Source organism: Sinocyclocheilus anshuiensis, unplaced genomic scaffold (genome assembly GCF_001515605.1).
Source record: "Sinocyclocheilus anshuiensis isolate Anshui unplaced genomic scaffold, SAMN03320099.WGS_v1.1 scaffold1269, whole genome shotgun sequence".
In the NCBI taxonomy this organism is placed as follows: domain Eukaryota; kingdom Metazoa; phylum Chordata; class Actinopteri; order Cypriniformes; family Cyprinidae; genus Sinocyclocheilus; species Sinocyclocheilus anshuiensis.
The window spans coordinates 237,404-250,048 of NW_015549661.1; the positions used below are offsets into that span (position 1 = coordinate 237,404).

General features: G+C 42.4%; 2 protein-coding genes across 3 annotated transcripts; one reads left to right on the forward strand and one right to left on the reverse strand.

The window, feature by feature from the left end:
* Positions 1 to 3: 3 nt before the first annotated feature.
* LOC107660277 (N-myc-interactor-like) lies at positions 4 to 4,551 on the forward strand. The gene is made up of 10 exons (XM_016449563.1): positions 4 to 42; positions 149 to 192; positions 284 to 343; positions 421 to 579; positions 1,717 to 1,833; positions 3,117 to 3,273; positions 3,384 to 3,490; positions 3,614 to 3,803; positions 3,895 to 3,998; positions 4,074 to 4,551. Exons 2-10 carry the CDS (start codon positions 157 to 159, stop codon positions 4,275 to 4,277), a joined length of 1,134 nt encoding a protein of 377 aa, XP_016305049.1. The 5' UTR covers positions 4 to 42; positions 149 to 156; the 3' UTR covers positions 4,278 to 4,551.
* A 3,064-nt stretch (positions 4,552 to 7,615) lies between these two features.
* Positions 7,616 to 10,571, reverse strand: gpr39 (G protein-coupled receptor 39). Of its 2 annotated transcripts, XM_016449561.1 has the most exons (3): positions 9,493 to 10,571; positions 7,935 to 8,450; positions 7,616 to 7,638 (listed from the first exon to the last, which is right to left on the reverse strand). In XM_016449561.1, the coding sequence occupies exons 1-2, from the start codon at positions 10,262 to 10,264 to the stop codon at positions 7,975 to 7,977; spliced, it is 1,248 nt and encodes a 415-aa protein (XP_016305047.1). In that variant the 5' UTR covers positions 10,265 to 10,571; the 3' UTR covers positions 7,616 to 7,638; positions 7,935 to 7,974. The 2 variants fall into 2 exon arrangements, with proteins under 2 accessions (XP_016305047.1, XP_016305046.1); XM_016449560.1 differs by lacking the exon at positions 7,616 to 7,638 and having other exon boundaries at positions 7,662 to 8,450.
* Positions 10,572 to 12,645: the final 2,074 nt, after the last annotated feature.

Here is a 12,645-nt window from a genome sequence, read left to right on the forward strand (position 1 = left end):
TCAATACGAGTCCCGATCGGGGCGGGATCAGGAAGTTGAGAGGTAAATTATAAGTGGAGAAAATATCTGTGCGATCAGTCAGTCATTGGAGAAGTGTTTGGAGGCTTGATTCGGAGTTTTACATTTACTTCACATACTTTCGATTTAGAGTGAATCATGCCTGACGCCGCTGAAAAACCAGTCAACGGCGAGGTACGTGTTCATAACCTCAAATTCACGCACTTTTGAGATTTCCTCCTGCATTCTGCTTAACACTGTATGATGTTTTGGTGAAAACGAGCAGCTTGTAAACCCGGACGAGGAGAGAATGAGCGAAGCTGCTGCGGAGCTGAAGAAATACAAGGTTAAACCCCACAAACTCTACACACAGTTCAATCAGTCACCTATAACCATATTTAATCATTAGTGATGTTCACACAGGATCTCATGGAGTCTGCAGACAATGAGAAATCCAGACTGCTGCTGGAAAAAGCTGAAGCAGAGACTGAAAAGAAAAGAGCCGAGGCAGAACTTCAGAGCTTCATGGACTCTGAAGACAACATTTCTGAGCGGTTTAAACGAGATCTTCTAGAAGTACAGGTGAGTTTCGAGGCGTGATCAGACTAGCCAGCAAGCAATTTTGCGTTTAAAAGACGTCTATTAGACGTCTAATCTCAGCCCAGTCGTCTAGGCTAAAACGAGGCTAAATTTGGGCTGTCAGTGAAAATCTAATAGACGTCTAATCATAGCCCAAGAATAGACTAGTTATTAAACCACTGCATATATAGAGCTAATAGACAACAACATGGCAATCCATACATACAGCTTTTATTAAGAAAAATAACATTTTTAACAACTTGGACAACTTAAGACAATACAAAATGATAAAAATACAAAATAATTAATGACAAAATAAAATGTTATAAATACAATACACTTAAATATAAATATTATGATAAAAAAATCTGGAGTTTTTAACAACTTAAGATAATAAAAATGAAAAAAAAAATTTTTTAAATAACTTAAGGTATTTAAAAGAAAAAAAATCTAATACAAATCAAGAGCATGTTATCACACTTAACATTAAAACATTACAGATAAATGACAAAATAAAAAAAAGATGAACCTTTTGTTGGTTTACTTTTAACAAATAAGACAACCAACAGTGAACTTAAAGGAAATTATTAATTATTGGTTTTATTTCTTGTTTAAAATGCCTCCCAACTGCATTCAATCGATTGAGTTTGTAAACACATACAAATTATAAAACTTTTACTCTTTTAAATTTTGCAGTTAATCCTCTGAACACATGCGTGCTGAACCGCGGGCTAGTCACGGGTCACTATCAACTACGATCTGCTCCCTTCACTAACATGTCACGGTTCCTAAACATGATAACAAATAATATAGATAAATAATGATCACATGTCCAAACGAAAACACAGATACTTACAAGACCAAGTAGGAATGTCCTTTATCGTTTGTTGTTTGCCCGCTGCTCTCCGAAAGGTAAACTTAGTGCTCTCTCGTGTAAAAACAAAATTCAAAACAAAACAGTGCTCTCTACTAACTCTCATGTCTCGCCTTGCCAGTCGTCTCAGTAGGGCTACAATTGCCATCTAGCGGTTGGGAATTGTATACTTAACCGAGACGGTGAAATGACGGCTATTGCTTGCTGGGTAGCCACTGAAAGAGAAAGCAGATGCTGAGGATTGTGTTCATCCTGCTTTGTTTCAGGAGGAGAGGGAGAGTCTGGATCGAGCCAACCAGGATCTGAAGAGAGATCTTTATGATCTTCAGAAGAAGCTTCTGCTCAAGAGGGACGAAAGTGACTCTCTGCGACGCAAATTCAAGGTTGACCTGAGTTTTACTGTTACAATGTGTACAATTTATTAACTGATTACAGTTTAAAGTTACTAATATTGATCAAAGTTTAGTCCAAATAACACTGATCATATAATGATCATGGAGGGTGTGTCAGATGTAGCTCACTCTTCTTCCTGTTGAGCAAGAACTGAACAATCTTTACAGAGTCATATGCGGTGTCCAAAATAGCATTCTATTTGTCCTAAACATTATTTTAATTTAGAATTAGTGCATCCCAAATCGTAGTGTCCCAAAGGTACCTGGATGGTTTACTGTTTATTGCTCACAACCCATCGCGCACTGGACAAGGATTTGATTAAAACTACAAAAAAAAAATGTTTAAAAACTACAAACATGGAGGATATGAGAGACTGATAGTTAAGCACTTTGAGTGATTAATAATCAATGTCTAACTGGATGACGAAGAAAATCCACGTCATATTTCATCTGCAACAACACTGTGAACTTTTATAAAGATATATTTGGTGATTAACTTTTAAAAGCATCATTGTGCAAACACACGAGAAGAGTTCTGCGTGTAATGAAGTGACAGAGCCGTCCGTTAAAGATGCAGTTATGACAAAATAAAGCAATAAGCCCCATGAAGCCGTGGTTTACAGTGAATATATAACAGCTAAGGGGCGTTGTTTGGCTGTTAGGTTGTTAGGCTCCGCTTCGCGTCATGCCTAAAACCCCCTTAGCTGTTATAAATTCACTGTAAACCACGGCTTCACGGGGCTTACTGCTTTTATAAAACGGTTATTCCATATACGTAGTAAGGTTTCACAAAATAAAACAGAGCAAATAAAGTGTAATGATATTAATAAAAACAGTATTCTTCCACCAAACAATGTAGCTCCTCAGAAACAGTTGTGGTTGCAACAAAGTGGTTGCCGAGCAACACACAAAAGTAAACAAAGGTGTGTGTTACTTTGTAGAGTCATTTACAACAGCTTCGAACGCGGCTCAGCCAATCAGAATCAAGCACCGGAACTCTTCGTTTTATAATAGTTTATCACAAAGCTTGCCTACTCGTCTGCTACACACTCTCTTTTTTCATAAAAAATAAGTTCACACTTTTAGGGCGTAGTGTCAGCAATAGTGATAACAGTAGCACTTTTGCTCCTCATGTCACATCCTTCTTTAATAAGTTCATAAAATGTTCCTACTGTACAAAGCCTCAAACTCACAGTGTGCTCAACTCAGATCCTTACCCCAAATCTGAGCTGTAATGGAGAAATAACTCTCTCAAAATGCTCTGTGAAATGCAGATAGAAGCCAGAATCCCAGTGAAAGCAGTGAAGTTTGCTCGTGTGCTGGCGAGAGAGGAGGCAGAAGATCAGGTGGAGTCTAAGTTCACCGTCACACAAACACCTTCGTTTCTGCTGAAGAGTGGCCAGGCGCTCATCACCTTTGAGGAGGAGAAGGGTATGGACTGCAGGGATCGTTACGTTTCTCGGTTTGGGAAGATGTGTATGTTTGTCTGGTTTTAATCACATTGATCTGCTGTTTGTTTCTCATAATGTGGACTGTTTCAGTGGCAGAGCAGATCCTCCGATTGGCCAAGTGTTCGGTGGCCTGTGACAAAGCCAAGATAGAGGTGAAGCCGTACACTTTAACTCTGGATCCCTCCGTGAAGTTTGAGGTAGAGAGATTTCAGAAGTTCTCCATCTTGCAGAACATTTTCTTCTTTACTGTGTCCAGAAAGACGTGTTGTCTGTTGATGTGAGCTGCTGTTAACAGAGGATTGTTACTTCTGTTCATTCAGGTTCATATCCAGGTGTCAAAGAAGAGCGTCAGGTTCTGTAGTAACGCCCCGCCCACTTTACCTGAGGAGCGAATGAGAGACCGGCTGGAGCTGTCGTTCTCCAGAGCGAGTCGCGGCGGAGGAGAAGTGGAGAAGCTGGAGTACCACAAGGATACGGGCTCGGGCCGCGTCACTTTCCTCAGCACCGGAGGTGTGTCTGCATCCCTTTTCATGCTCCGTGTTGTTAATGTGTGTTTGCTGAACATTTCTGTTGATCATGGCTCTCCTGCTTCCACTTTCAGTTGCAGAGAATCTGGTTCACAGAGGAAAGTTTTGTGTCGACGCCGGTAGCGACGTGGTGCTCGATGTTCTTCCTCTGTATGAGTATCAGCTCAGGAAGTTTCAGGTGCGTTTCTGTACCAGACATCTGTTTTGGGTGCAGAAACACGTTTGTTTGATGGTGTTTGTTGTGATGTTGTAGACGTACTCGGGGGCCCCGAGTCGCACCGTGCTGCTGGGGGGAATCCAGGCACTGATGAATGAAGAAGATCTTCAGGACCATCTGGAGATCCACTTCCAGAAGCCCAGCAACTACGGAGGAGAGGTGGAGAACATCAAATACGTTCCTGATGGAGCGCAGCTGACGGCTTTCTTCAGCGAGGACGGCAAAGAAAAGGAAGATTGAGTTCAGAATGCAACAAAAGCCAGGGTTTACTTCAAATCAGTGATGCATTAGTCATATTTACATGCTGTTGTGTATGTGGGATTTTTCCGTTTTTCCTCTAGATTATAATAACCATATCTCCTCACTATCTTCTGTAACAATATGACAAAACTGAGCATCATAAAATAAAATTATAATTGAAACGGATAAAGTTGATTTGCTGCTCAGATCATCAGCCTGATGAAGATGTGTTGATGTACAAATGCTATACTAAAATAAAGTTTATTCTAATGTTATCTGCAATGTGTTGCATCTTTAACCGCTAGATGTAGGAATATTCATTTAACATCACTAAGGCTAAACGTAAAGTCAATCAGTGGTCAATTATGAGTGTAGTACATGAACTTAATGTCTACAGATAAAATACACATCAGATCTGAAGACGAGCAAAACAAAACAGCAGGGTTAGTTTCAGCATTTCATGTCATGTGGCGTTTATGTTGATAAGAAATCAGCATGCAGAGGTGAATGCTGATCCCGTCTCTCTTCATCACAGATCCACGTCTGTGAAAAACACTTTTCCAGAGATATGTGCTCAAGATCAAATAATATATATTTTTAAAACATGCACATTTTATATCCATACTATTTTGCATTGTGTATCTTACAAATTTTTTTTTATCTTACTGTTGTTCTGTATAAATAAGAAATAACTTGATGTAAAACAAATGTACTGGTCGTGCATCAACACTCGGGGAGCTAAAGCCTACACAGTGTTCTTATCCCAGTGATAAAGAGAAATACATCATGCCCGAGTCTGTAAACGACTGTTAAGAGAGGCCAGAGACGCTGAAGAGGAGAAAATACTGTAGAGCCGCTCACTCTGGACAGGTGTGTTTGTGTCTAACCTTCTCTAATTCTGTCAGAAGGTCAGTTTTCCTCCATAACTAGTAAGCGTCTTCCACACTGACACGCTGGCCTGCGTCAAGAAGACACAAAGCAGTGGTTTGTGATAAATGCGGATCACTGGGTGCGATATTTTCTGCAGTGATGACCTGCCTTCAGGGTAAAACACCTGTTTGTTCTGCTCCTGTCTGTCTTGGTGTTGATGCTCAGATGTTTGTGACGTGTCTGTTGTGCAGTCTTCGTGTTTCTCTGACGAAGATAAGCTTCTGTTTCTACGTGTTTTTCTCATGTCTTGATCATGCTGTTTGTGGATGTTCTTGACCTTCCGTACGGTTCCTCAGGAGACACTAATATCTTGAGCTTCTCTTCACAATCCATCAGCGTTTACAGTCCCCTGCGCTCATAACTATGCAAAATACTGACTTGAACTCATCAGGAATTGGAAGATGGTCAAACAGATGTTGGAATATCTGGCTTTATGCTACTGATGTGAATGAATCCTGCTGATTGGACACACCACACGGGTTTATTATAAACAAGCTAAATGTTAGTTGTAGATCATTTTTAAATTTTAGATTGCATTTGCGTTGGATCATTGTGTATTTATACAGTATTTATTGATTTATTTTCCTTGAAATAAAAACGCTACATAGGATTGGTTTCTTGTAATCTGGTTTTCAGTCATACTGAATTATAATAAACACACGCAGAATGAAATGAGAAACCTCACATGTGAAATGAGCCACTAAGTTTCTTGCAAGTTCATGATGTAAATTTAAGACCCTTCATTGACAATTGTTTTTCAGATTTATTTAATTACTGTATGTGTCTGTAGAGTCAGCCAAAGCTTGTTCCTTCACAAAGGGTGGGTTTAGGTATATGTACCCCAACTAAGCAAGCCAAAGAAACCAAAACTCCATCAACAGCGTTCGTTCATGTCTGAACACTCAGTGATATTAGCAGAAGTCCTGACTGTTGGTCAAACGTCTCGTCTCATGCTGGAGAAATGTCCCTTGCAGTGATCAGTGAATTTACTGCATTATTCATCATGTTAGGTAGGTTTTTCAGATCAAGGCTAATCAATCTCGGTTCACTTTTAAGGGCTGATCCCCTCTGGTTCTCATAAAGAGGACGAGGCTCTCGTGATGCGGGACAGTACTGTTATAAACGTCTTCATGAGAACAACTTTCTGTGTGTTTAATAACCCTTACGAAAAATAAGTTTATTCAAGTGTGCTATTAGTATACTTCTTTTAAACTAAAAATAGGAAAGTATACTTTTAGTCTACTTTTTATGTACGTCTCAGAGTATACTTACTAAAATAAACTTGAAGTATACTGCTTTTTGGTAAGGGAAGCAATCACAGAACCACAGCAAGGCATCATCTGATGACTTAAATGTTCCGCTTTAACTCTGCAAATGTAATATCATGTGAGTGTAGCTGTAATTCATTTCATTCATGGAAAAAACATCAATAAAAGCAGCAAAGCTCATATTGATTGACAGTGGCTTCATTTAGAGGTGTAGAAACACAGTAAAATCTCCATATAATGAATGTTCCACCATAATAATGTGCTAAAATACCATTACAGATGCCTGGATGACAGCTGTCTATTTAGATATAAGTCATGGTTTGGGGATCCTAAACTCGTCCAGATAGGATGAAGTAAATAGGATGAATCTCATCGTATTATTGCTCTGTTGTTCGGGTGCTTCGAGCTTCTTATTACAGGCCATGAATCTCTGTAGACGGAGCTCAGGACAGCAGCTTTCATGATTAAACATCACAGTGAAGGAGATCAGATTCACTTCTTATGGCATGTGGTGTCCAGCTGAGATAGTTCCTGCTGTATTTCAGGTTACAGTAGGTCATATAAGACTCTTCAGTTCATCAGCAGAGGGCGTCCTCACCTCACTTACCGGTTTAGCTGGTTAACATGGGTCAGTTAGGCTCTGACAGTCGAGTAGCTGTATATTCTGACCAAAAACATTGACATCACTAATATTTTAGTGTGTTTTTTGACGTCAGTCACAGCTCAGGATAGTCACTGGTGAAGGTTATAGATGATGGGAATAAAACATCTAGTCTGAGCACAAAACTGGTTTTATGTGGCCTCTATTGTAATTCTGAGCTTGTTCTGGTTTCATTAGGGTTACAGTTTCTTGTCCCTCGCTCTTATTTCAGACCTTCACAAGCTTCATGTCCTGCATTGTGATTAGAGTTTGCAAACTCATTCTGGCTCTGAATGTGATTCTCATTTATGAATATGTTGTCATATTTTGATTTATGTTTTGCTCAGTTTTTTTTCTTCACAGGGTTTCTGTAAATAGTGCTTTATTAAAATACAATGAATGTCAGACGGTCATCAGTGATGTTGACACAAACAGATTTAGCACAGATTCCCTGCTGCACAACCCTCGAGTTAATATGTAGTGTTAATATGTGTTCTGCTGTGGTCTACGGTGTTCTGCTGTGGTCTGCTGTGGTCTACGGTGTTCTGCGGTGTTCTGCTGTGGTCTATGGTGTTCTGCTGTGGTCTACAGTGTTCTGCTGTGGTCTACGGTGTTCTGCTGTGTTCTGCTGTGTTCTGCTGTGGTCTGCGGTGTTCTGCTGTGGTCTACAGTGTTCTGCTGTGGTCTACGGTGTTCTGCTGTGGTCTGCTGTGGTCTACGGTGTTCTGCTGTGGTCTGCTGTGGTCTACGGTGTTCTGCTGTGGTCTGCTGTGGTCTACGGTGTTCTGCTGTGGTCTGCTGTGGTCTACTTCTGCTGTGGTCTACAGTGGTCTATAGTCTTCTCCAGCTGGTTTGTTCATTAGTTAGTGTTAGGTAGTGCGGTAGGTTGGTTTATCTCGTCCTCCTGTGGTTCAGAGGTCAGTGGTCTGTCGGTGGGGTTTGGAGGGTTTTGTCTCTCTGCTGACGATGGAGGCGTCGATCTGTCACCGGTAACCATCCGTATGCGGTCCAGAGATCGCCGCAGCAGGGGCCGAAAGGTGTTTCTGGAGCTCTTGGTGGCCTGACTGCTTTCCAGCGTTCTTCTGTTGACGTGCTGCAGCGACAGACGGCACAGGAGCGTCTGCAGGAACGCCGAGCGGAACTGGCGTGAGGACAGGTTATACAGCAGCGGGTTCAGCACCGAGCTCAGGTAGAAGAAGCTGTCGGCCACCGGATGAAGCTTCACGTAGCTGCGCAGGTAACTCACGGTCCACGCCGACTTGGGCACCGCCGCCGTCATCAGCCTGCGGATCTGATTGGGCATCCAGCACACGAGCAGAGCGCAGACGATCAGCACTAATGAGAACACAAGCACACTCACACACACACACACACGCATACACTCACACGCACACACTCACACACACACACACACACACACACACACAAACACACACACACACACACACACAGGAGCTTAATAAGAATCTGTCATCAGGATCCACTAGGACAGGTACAGTATCTGAGCCTGTAGAAGTAAAGTGTTTGCATTTTATACAAGGTTTCTTCTTTACCCCAAAAAAGTATTTTATGCAACTCTCGAATAGAGACTAACCAGTTTGATATTTCACCCGTATTCACACTTTTCAGCTAACTTGCTTAATTGGTTAGTGGATCACTGACCCGCATCCTCGTGAGCTTTGGGAAGTGATTGTTTTATTCTGAATTATATAACACAAAATCACTTCATACATTATTGTTATATTTGATCTTATAATTCACACCATACTGAAAATAATGAGGCTTTATGATGTGCTTCTGTCTTTTTTTCAGTGTGGTTCTGTTTCTACACCAGCGTTTCTCATGTGCTGACAGACGTGGGTGTGCATCGGCTGTGAATCATGTAAGTAATGCATATTGTGACGTGGTTGTTATTTTTTTCATGCAAGTCTCTATAGAAAATAGAAATCACATAAACGTTTTGCCTCAAATCCTTGGTACTTAGTGAGAACCCAGAAGACATTTGGCACAAAATTTGTGTTTCTTTAAATGTATATATGTTTAGCCTGTTTACATGTGCACTTACTGTTTGTGTGCAACTACTCTTATCCGTTAGTTAGACTGCACAAGCAAATCGGTAGCTTTTCTTTCAGAGCCTAATTTAACAATGAGCTGGTGGAGGCTGCAGATGAGGCTGTGATCTCTGGGTTTGAAATGTCTGTCAGACTTTAGTGTTAATGTTTGAGTGTTATTGCGTGAGCTCAGTGGACTTTATAGAGGCTGATAGACAGAACATGTTTCAGTGGATATTTGTGTAAGGTTGGGTCAGGGTAAAGGTGAACAGGACTCGTGTCATGTCTGTGAAGAGACACACATGAGATAATGAATGATGTCCTACCGAGAAAGAGGATGGTCTGTTTCCGGGACGCTTTCAGCCGTGCGCTCTCGTGTTTGGCTCCAGCTCCGTTTGCACCAGATTCGTTGGGTCCCATCGGGGCCCGCAGAACAGCGATCATGGCTCTGCACATGAAGGCCACGCCGCCCAGAACGAGCAGATAGAGCGCGAACGCGGTGAAGATGCTGGTGCGGTACATGACCCAGTGCTGGCTCAGGTTAGTGCAGAAGGTCAGGTTCTGCACCGGAGTCCGGCGGCCCTCAGGGATAACTCCTTCGGTTCCTGTGGCCACGAGCAGCGGCAGAGCCACGAGAGCCGAGCAGATCCAGGCGGACAGCAGCAGCTTTGTCGTGCGGCTGCCGGACACGGCTTTATAGCGGAACGGGTGGCAGATGGCCAGGTAGCGCTCGAAGCTCAGCGAGGCGATGTTGAGGACGGTGGCGTAGCTGCAGGCCTCGAACAGAAAGCTGTAGATCCTGCAGGCGGCGTCACCGGACGAGGACGAGAAGGGGAACCAGATGGCGCTGTAGAGCTCCACGGGCATCCCGATCAACAGCACCAGCAGGTCAGAGCAGGCCAGACTCAGCATGTGATCCGTCACGGTCTTCTGCAGGTATCCGCTGCGCTGCAGCCGCTGAGACACGTGGATGGTGACGCTGTTTCCCAGGATGCCGAGGACGAGGATGAGGCTGTACAGCACCGTGAGGAAGATCTTCACCCCGTGACTCGGCTCCAGTTCTTTCCAGTCTCTCTGCACTTCCTCGTTCTCCTCCATGATGTCAGTCGCTCTGTGTGGACTTATTGACTTTAGTCCTGCTTATCTGCTCCGTTATCACGACCGTTAATCATCAAACCCACAAAGCTCGAAATCACAGCGTATGACTTGAAACAGAAAGTCTATGAATCCTTCATGATGAAGATCAGAGCGTCTCACCTCGGCTCGGTCGTGTTAGTCTCCGCTTTACTCGACTCTTCCTCTGCTCGAGTTGGAAAGCTCTGCTGTGAGTTAATGATTAGAGTTTGACAAATGAACGCGGAGGCGGCGCGAGTTACTGCCGAGATCTGAGCCGAGCGTCGCTATTTGAGCGGGAACTATTAGTCACGTGATGCTTTACAGTACGAGGGTGTGTCCTGGTCCTCAGGCGCTGTGTGTGTGTTTACACAAGTACAGCCACAGTACATACTTTAGAGTGTTTCAGAGTGAAGATTCACCTACAAATGATCATTCTGTCATCATTTACTCTTCCTCATGTTGCTGTATGAGTTTCTGTCTTCTCTTGAACACAAAAGAAGATGTTTTGAAGAATGTTGATATTGTGAACATTTTTTTTTAAATCTTGTGAAAGATTAGGAAAAGGTTGTTCCATCCAAACAATAATTGTGGGTATTAATGGCACTGTTAATGGTTGTGATGAGGATTTGCACAGCGTTTGTCCTTCATCTGTCCAATCACAGGCTCAGATCATGGGCTGCTGGATTTTGGGTGTAAAACTTCAACATGATCTACACATCTAGATTTTGTTAAAACTATATTCATCAAATTGCTCATCGATGGAAACAGCAGTTAAAGTGAGTTAACAACTGCGTAATTGCTTTATGGCTGTTATTGTTGCACAAACGCAGATAAACACAAGCGCTGTAAAGCACAGATAACAGGTCACGTGTGAGCACTAACCGGCTGGTAAACAGCTATGATCCGTAGCTTTTATTTCAGGCATATATTCCCAGTGTTTCTGGACCTGCTCGGTTCTGTTGACGCAGGGCTACTGAAATGGGTTCTGGACCGAAGAACATACAGATTAAAATGAACACATATTAAAATGTAATTGTAAACTGTATGCTTTATTTGTTCTTGTTGTTGTTGAAAGGAATCTTTAATGTCACCTTTGGTTTCAAAAAAGAATGTAGACCCGTGACCCGTCCTGATTAAACTAGGACATGTAAAGCTAGTTAATTGAGAAACTGGGTCATCGTGAGTCTCTGAATTAGATCGCAGATGTTTGACAAGCTCTGATGAACATCAAACCTGCCCAGAACATGTAAGTTCATTTACCCCACGACAAAAATATCAGAAATAAATATTTAGTTTAATGAAATAAAGCCTAGTTTGTAGATGATCTTGCTGCTCTAAGCTGTAATGCTGAATAATGTTTGACTGATTCTCTGCACACAGTGTTTGGGTTAGAAAGGTCAGCTAGAGAAAACCACATGATCTATTAGCAACAACTGCCAAAACAGGACTGTCCACTTAAAACCCTTCGGTCAGGGTGGACACAGGCCTAATAAAGAGTTGAGCTTGTGTAAACAGAGGATCTCTGCTCTGGAGGCACGCTGCATTCTTCTAATAAAGAGACATTCAGTGTTGCATTCACAGTTATTGAATGTGACGTTGGTTTTTACTTCCTGCTAGAAACGGTGTGTGTGGCGACCAAAAGGGGCTTCAGAAGACACCGGGGCCCCATAGGACTGTAATCCGTCCTTGGGTTGTTCTGCTGTGTGGGCCTAATAAAGAGTTGAGCTTGTGTAAACAGAGGATCTCTGCTCTGGAGGCACGCTGCATTCTTCTAATAAAGAGACATTCAGTGTTGCATTCACAGTTATTGAATGTGACGTTGGTTTTTACTTCCTGCTAGAAACGGTGTGTGTGGCGACCAAAAGGGGCTTCAGAAGACACCGGGGCCTCATAGGACTGTAATCCGTCCTTGGGTTGTTCTGCTGTGTGTGTTGGAGGATTAAAAATGAATAGCAGGGCCGGTGAAGCGCCCCAGAATGCTGTGGACTGTAGAAATCAAAGTGACTTGATTAACTGCACAAGACAGACTTGTGTGTTGAGAATTTTGTGATCTGGCACATATAACCTAACATGAATAAACACGAAATCGCACACAGCACAAGTGTTTCATATAAACTAAGCCTAATGTTGCACGAGCTCCATCTGCTGTGAGATATTCATGTTATTACAGAACAAACTAAACAAGATCTTTCTATAAAGGTGTTCGTCTAAACAACATTCGACATGTCTCGTTGAACATTTTAAACCTACTTCTTCAATGTTTTATCGAATAAGCGTTTAAAAAACGTTCAGGTATGATTGACACCTGAGCGCGCTCTCGCGGCGGATCACAGTGACGTCAGCCACCTTTGGATTTCCTTCTC

Coding starts and splice junctions, on each gene's coding strand:
- LOC107660277 (XM_016449563.1), top strand. CDS start 157: ATGCCTGACGCCGCTGAAAAACCAGTCAACGGCGAG. Junction 193..283: donor AAAAACCAGTCAACGGCGAG/GTACGTGTTCAT, acceptor GAAAACGAGCAG/CTTGTAAACCCGGACGAGGA. Junction 3,804..3,894: donor CACTTTCCTCAGCACCGGAG/GTGTGTCTGCAT, acceptor TTCCACTTTCAG/TTGCAGAGAATCTGGTTCAC.
- gpr39 (XM_016449561.1), bottom strand. CDS start 10,264: ATGGAGGAGAACGAGGAAGTGCAGAGAGACTGGAAAGAACTGGAGCCG. Junction 8,451..9,492: donor ACAGACCATCCTCTTTCTCG/GTAGGACATCAT, acceptor TGTTCTCATTAG/TGCTGATCGTCTGCGCTCTG.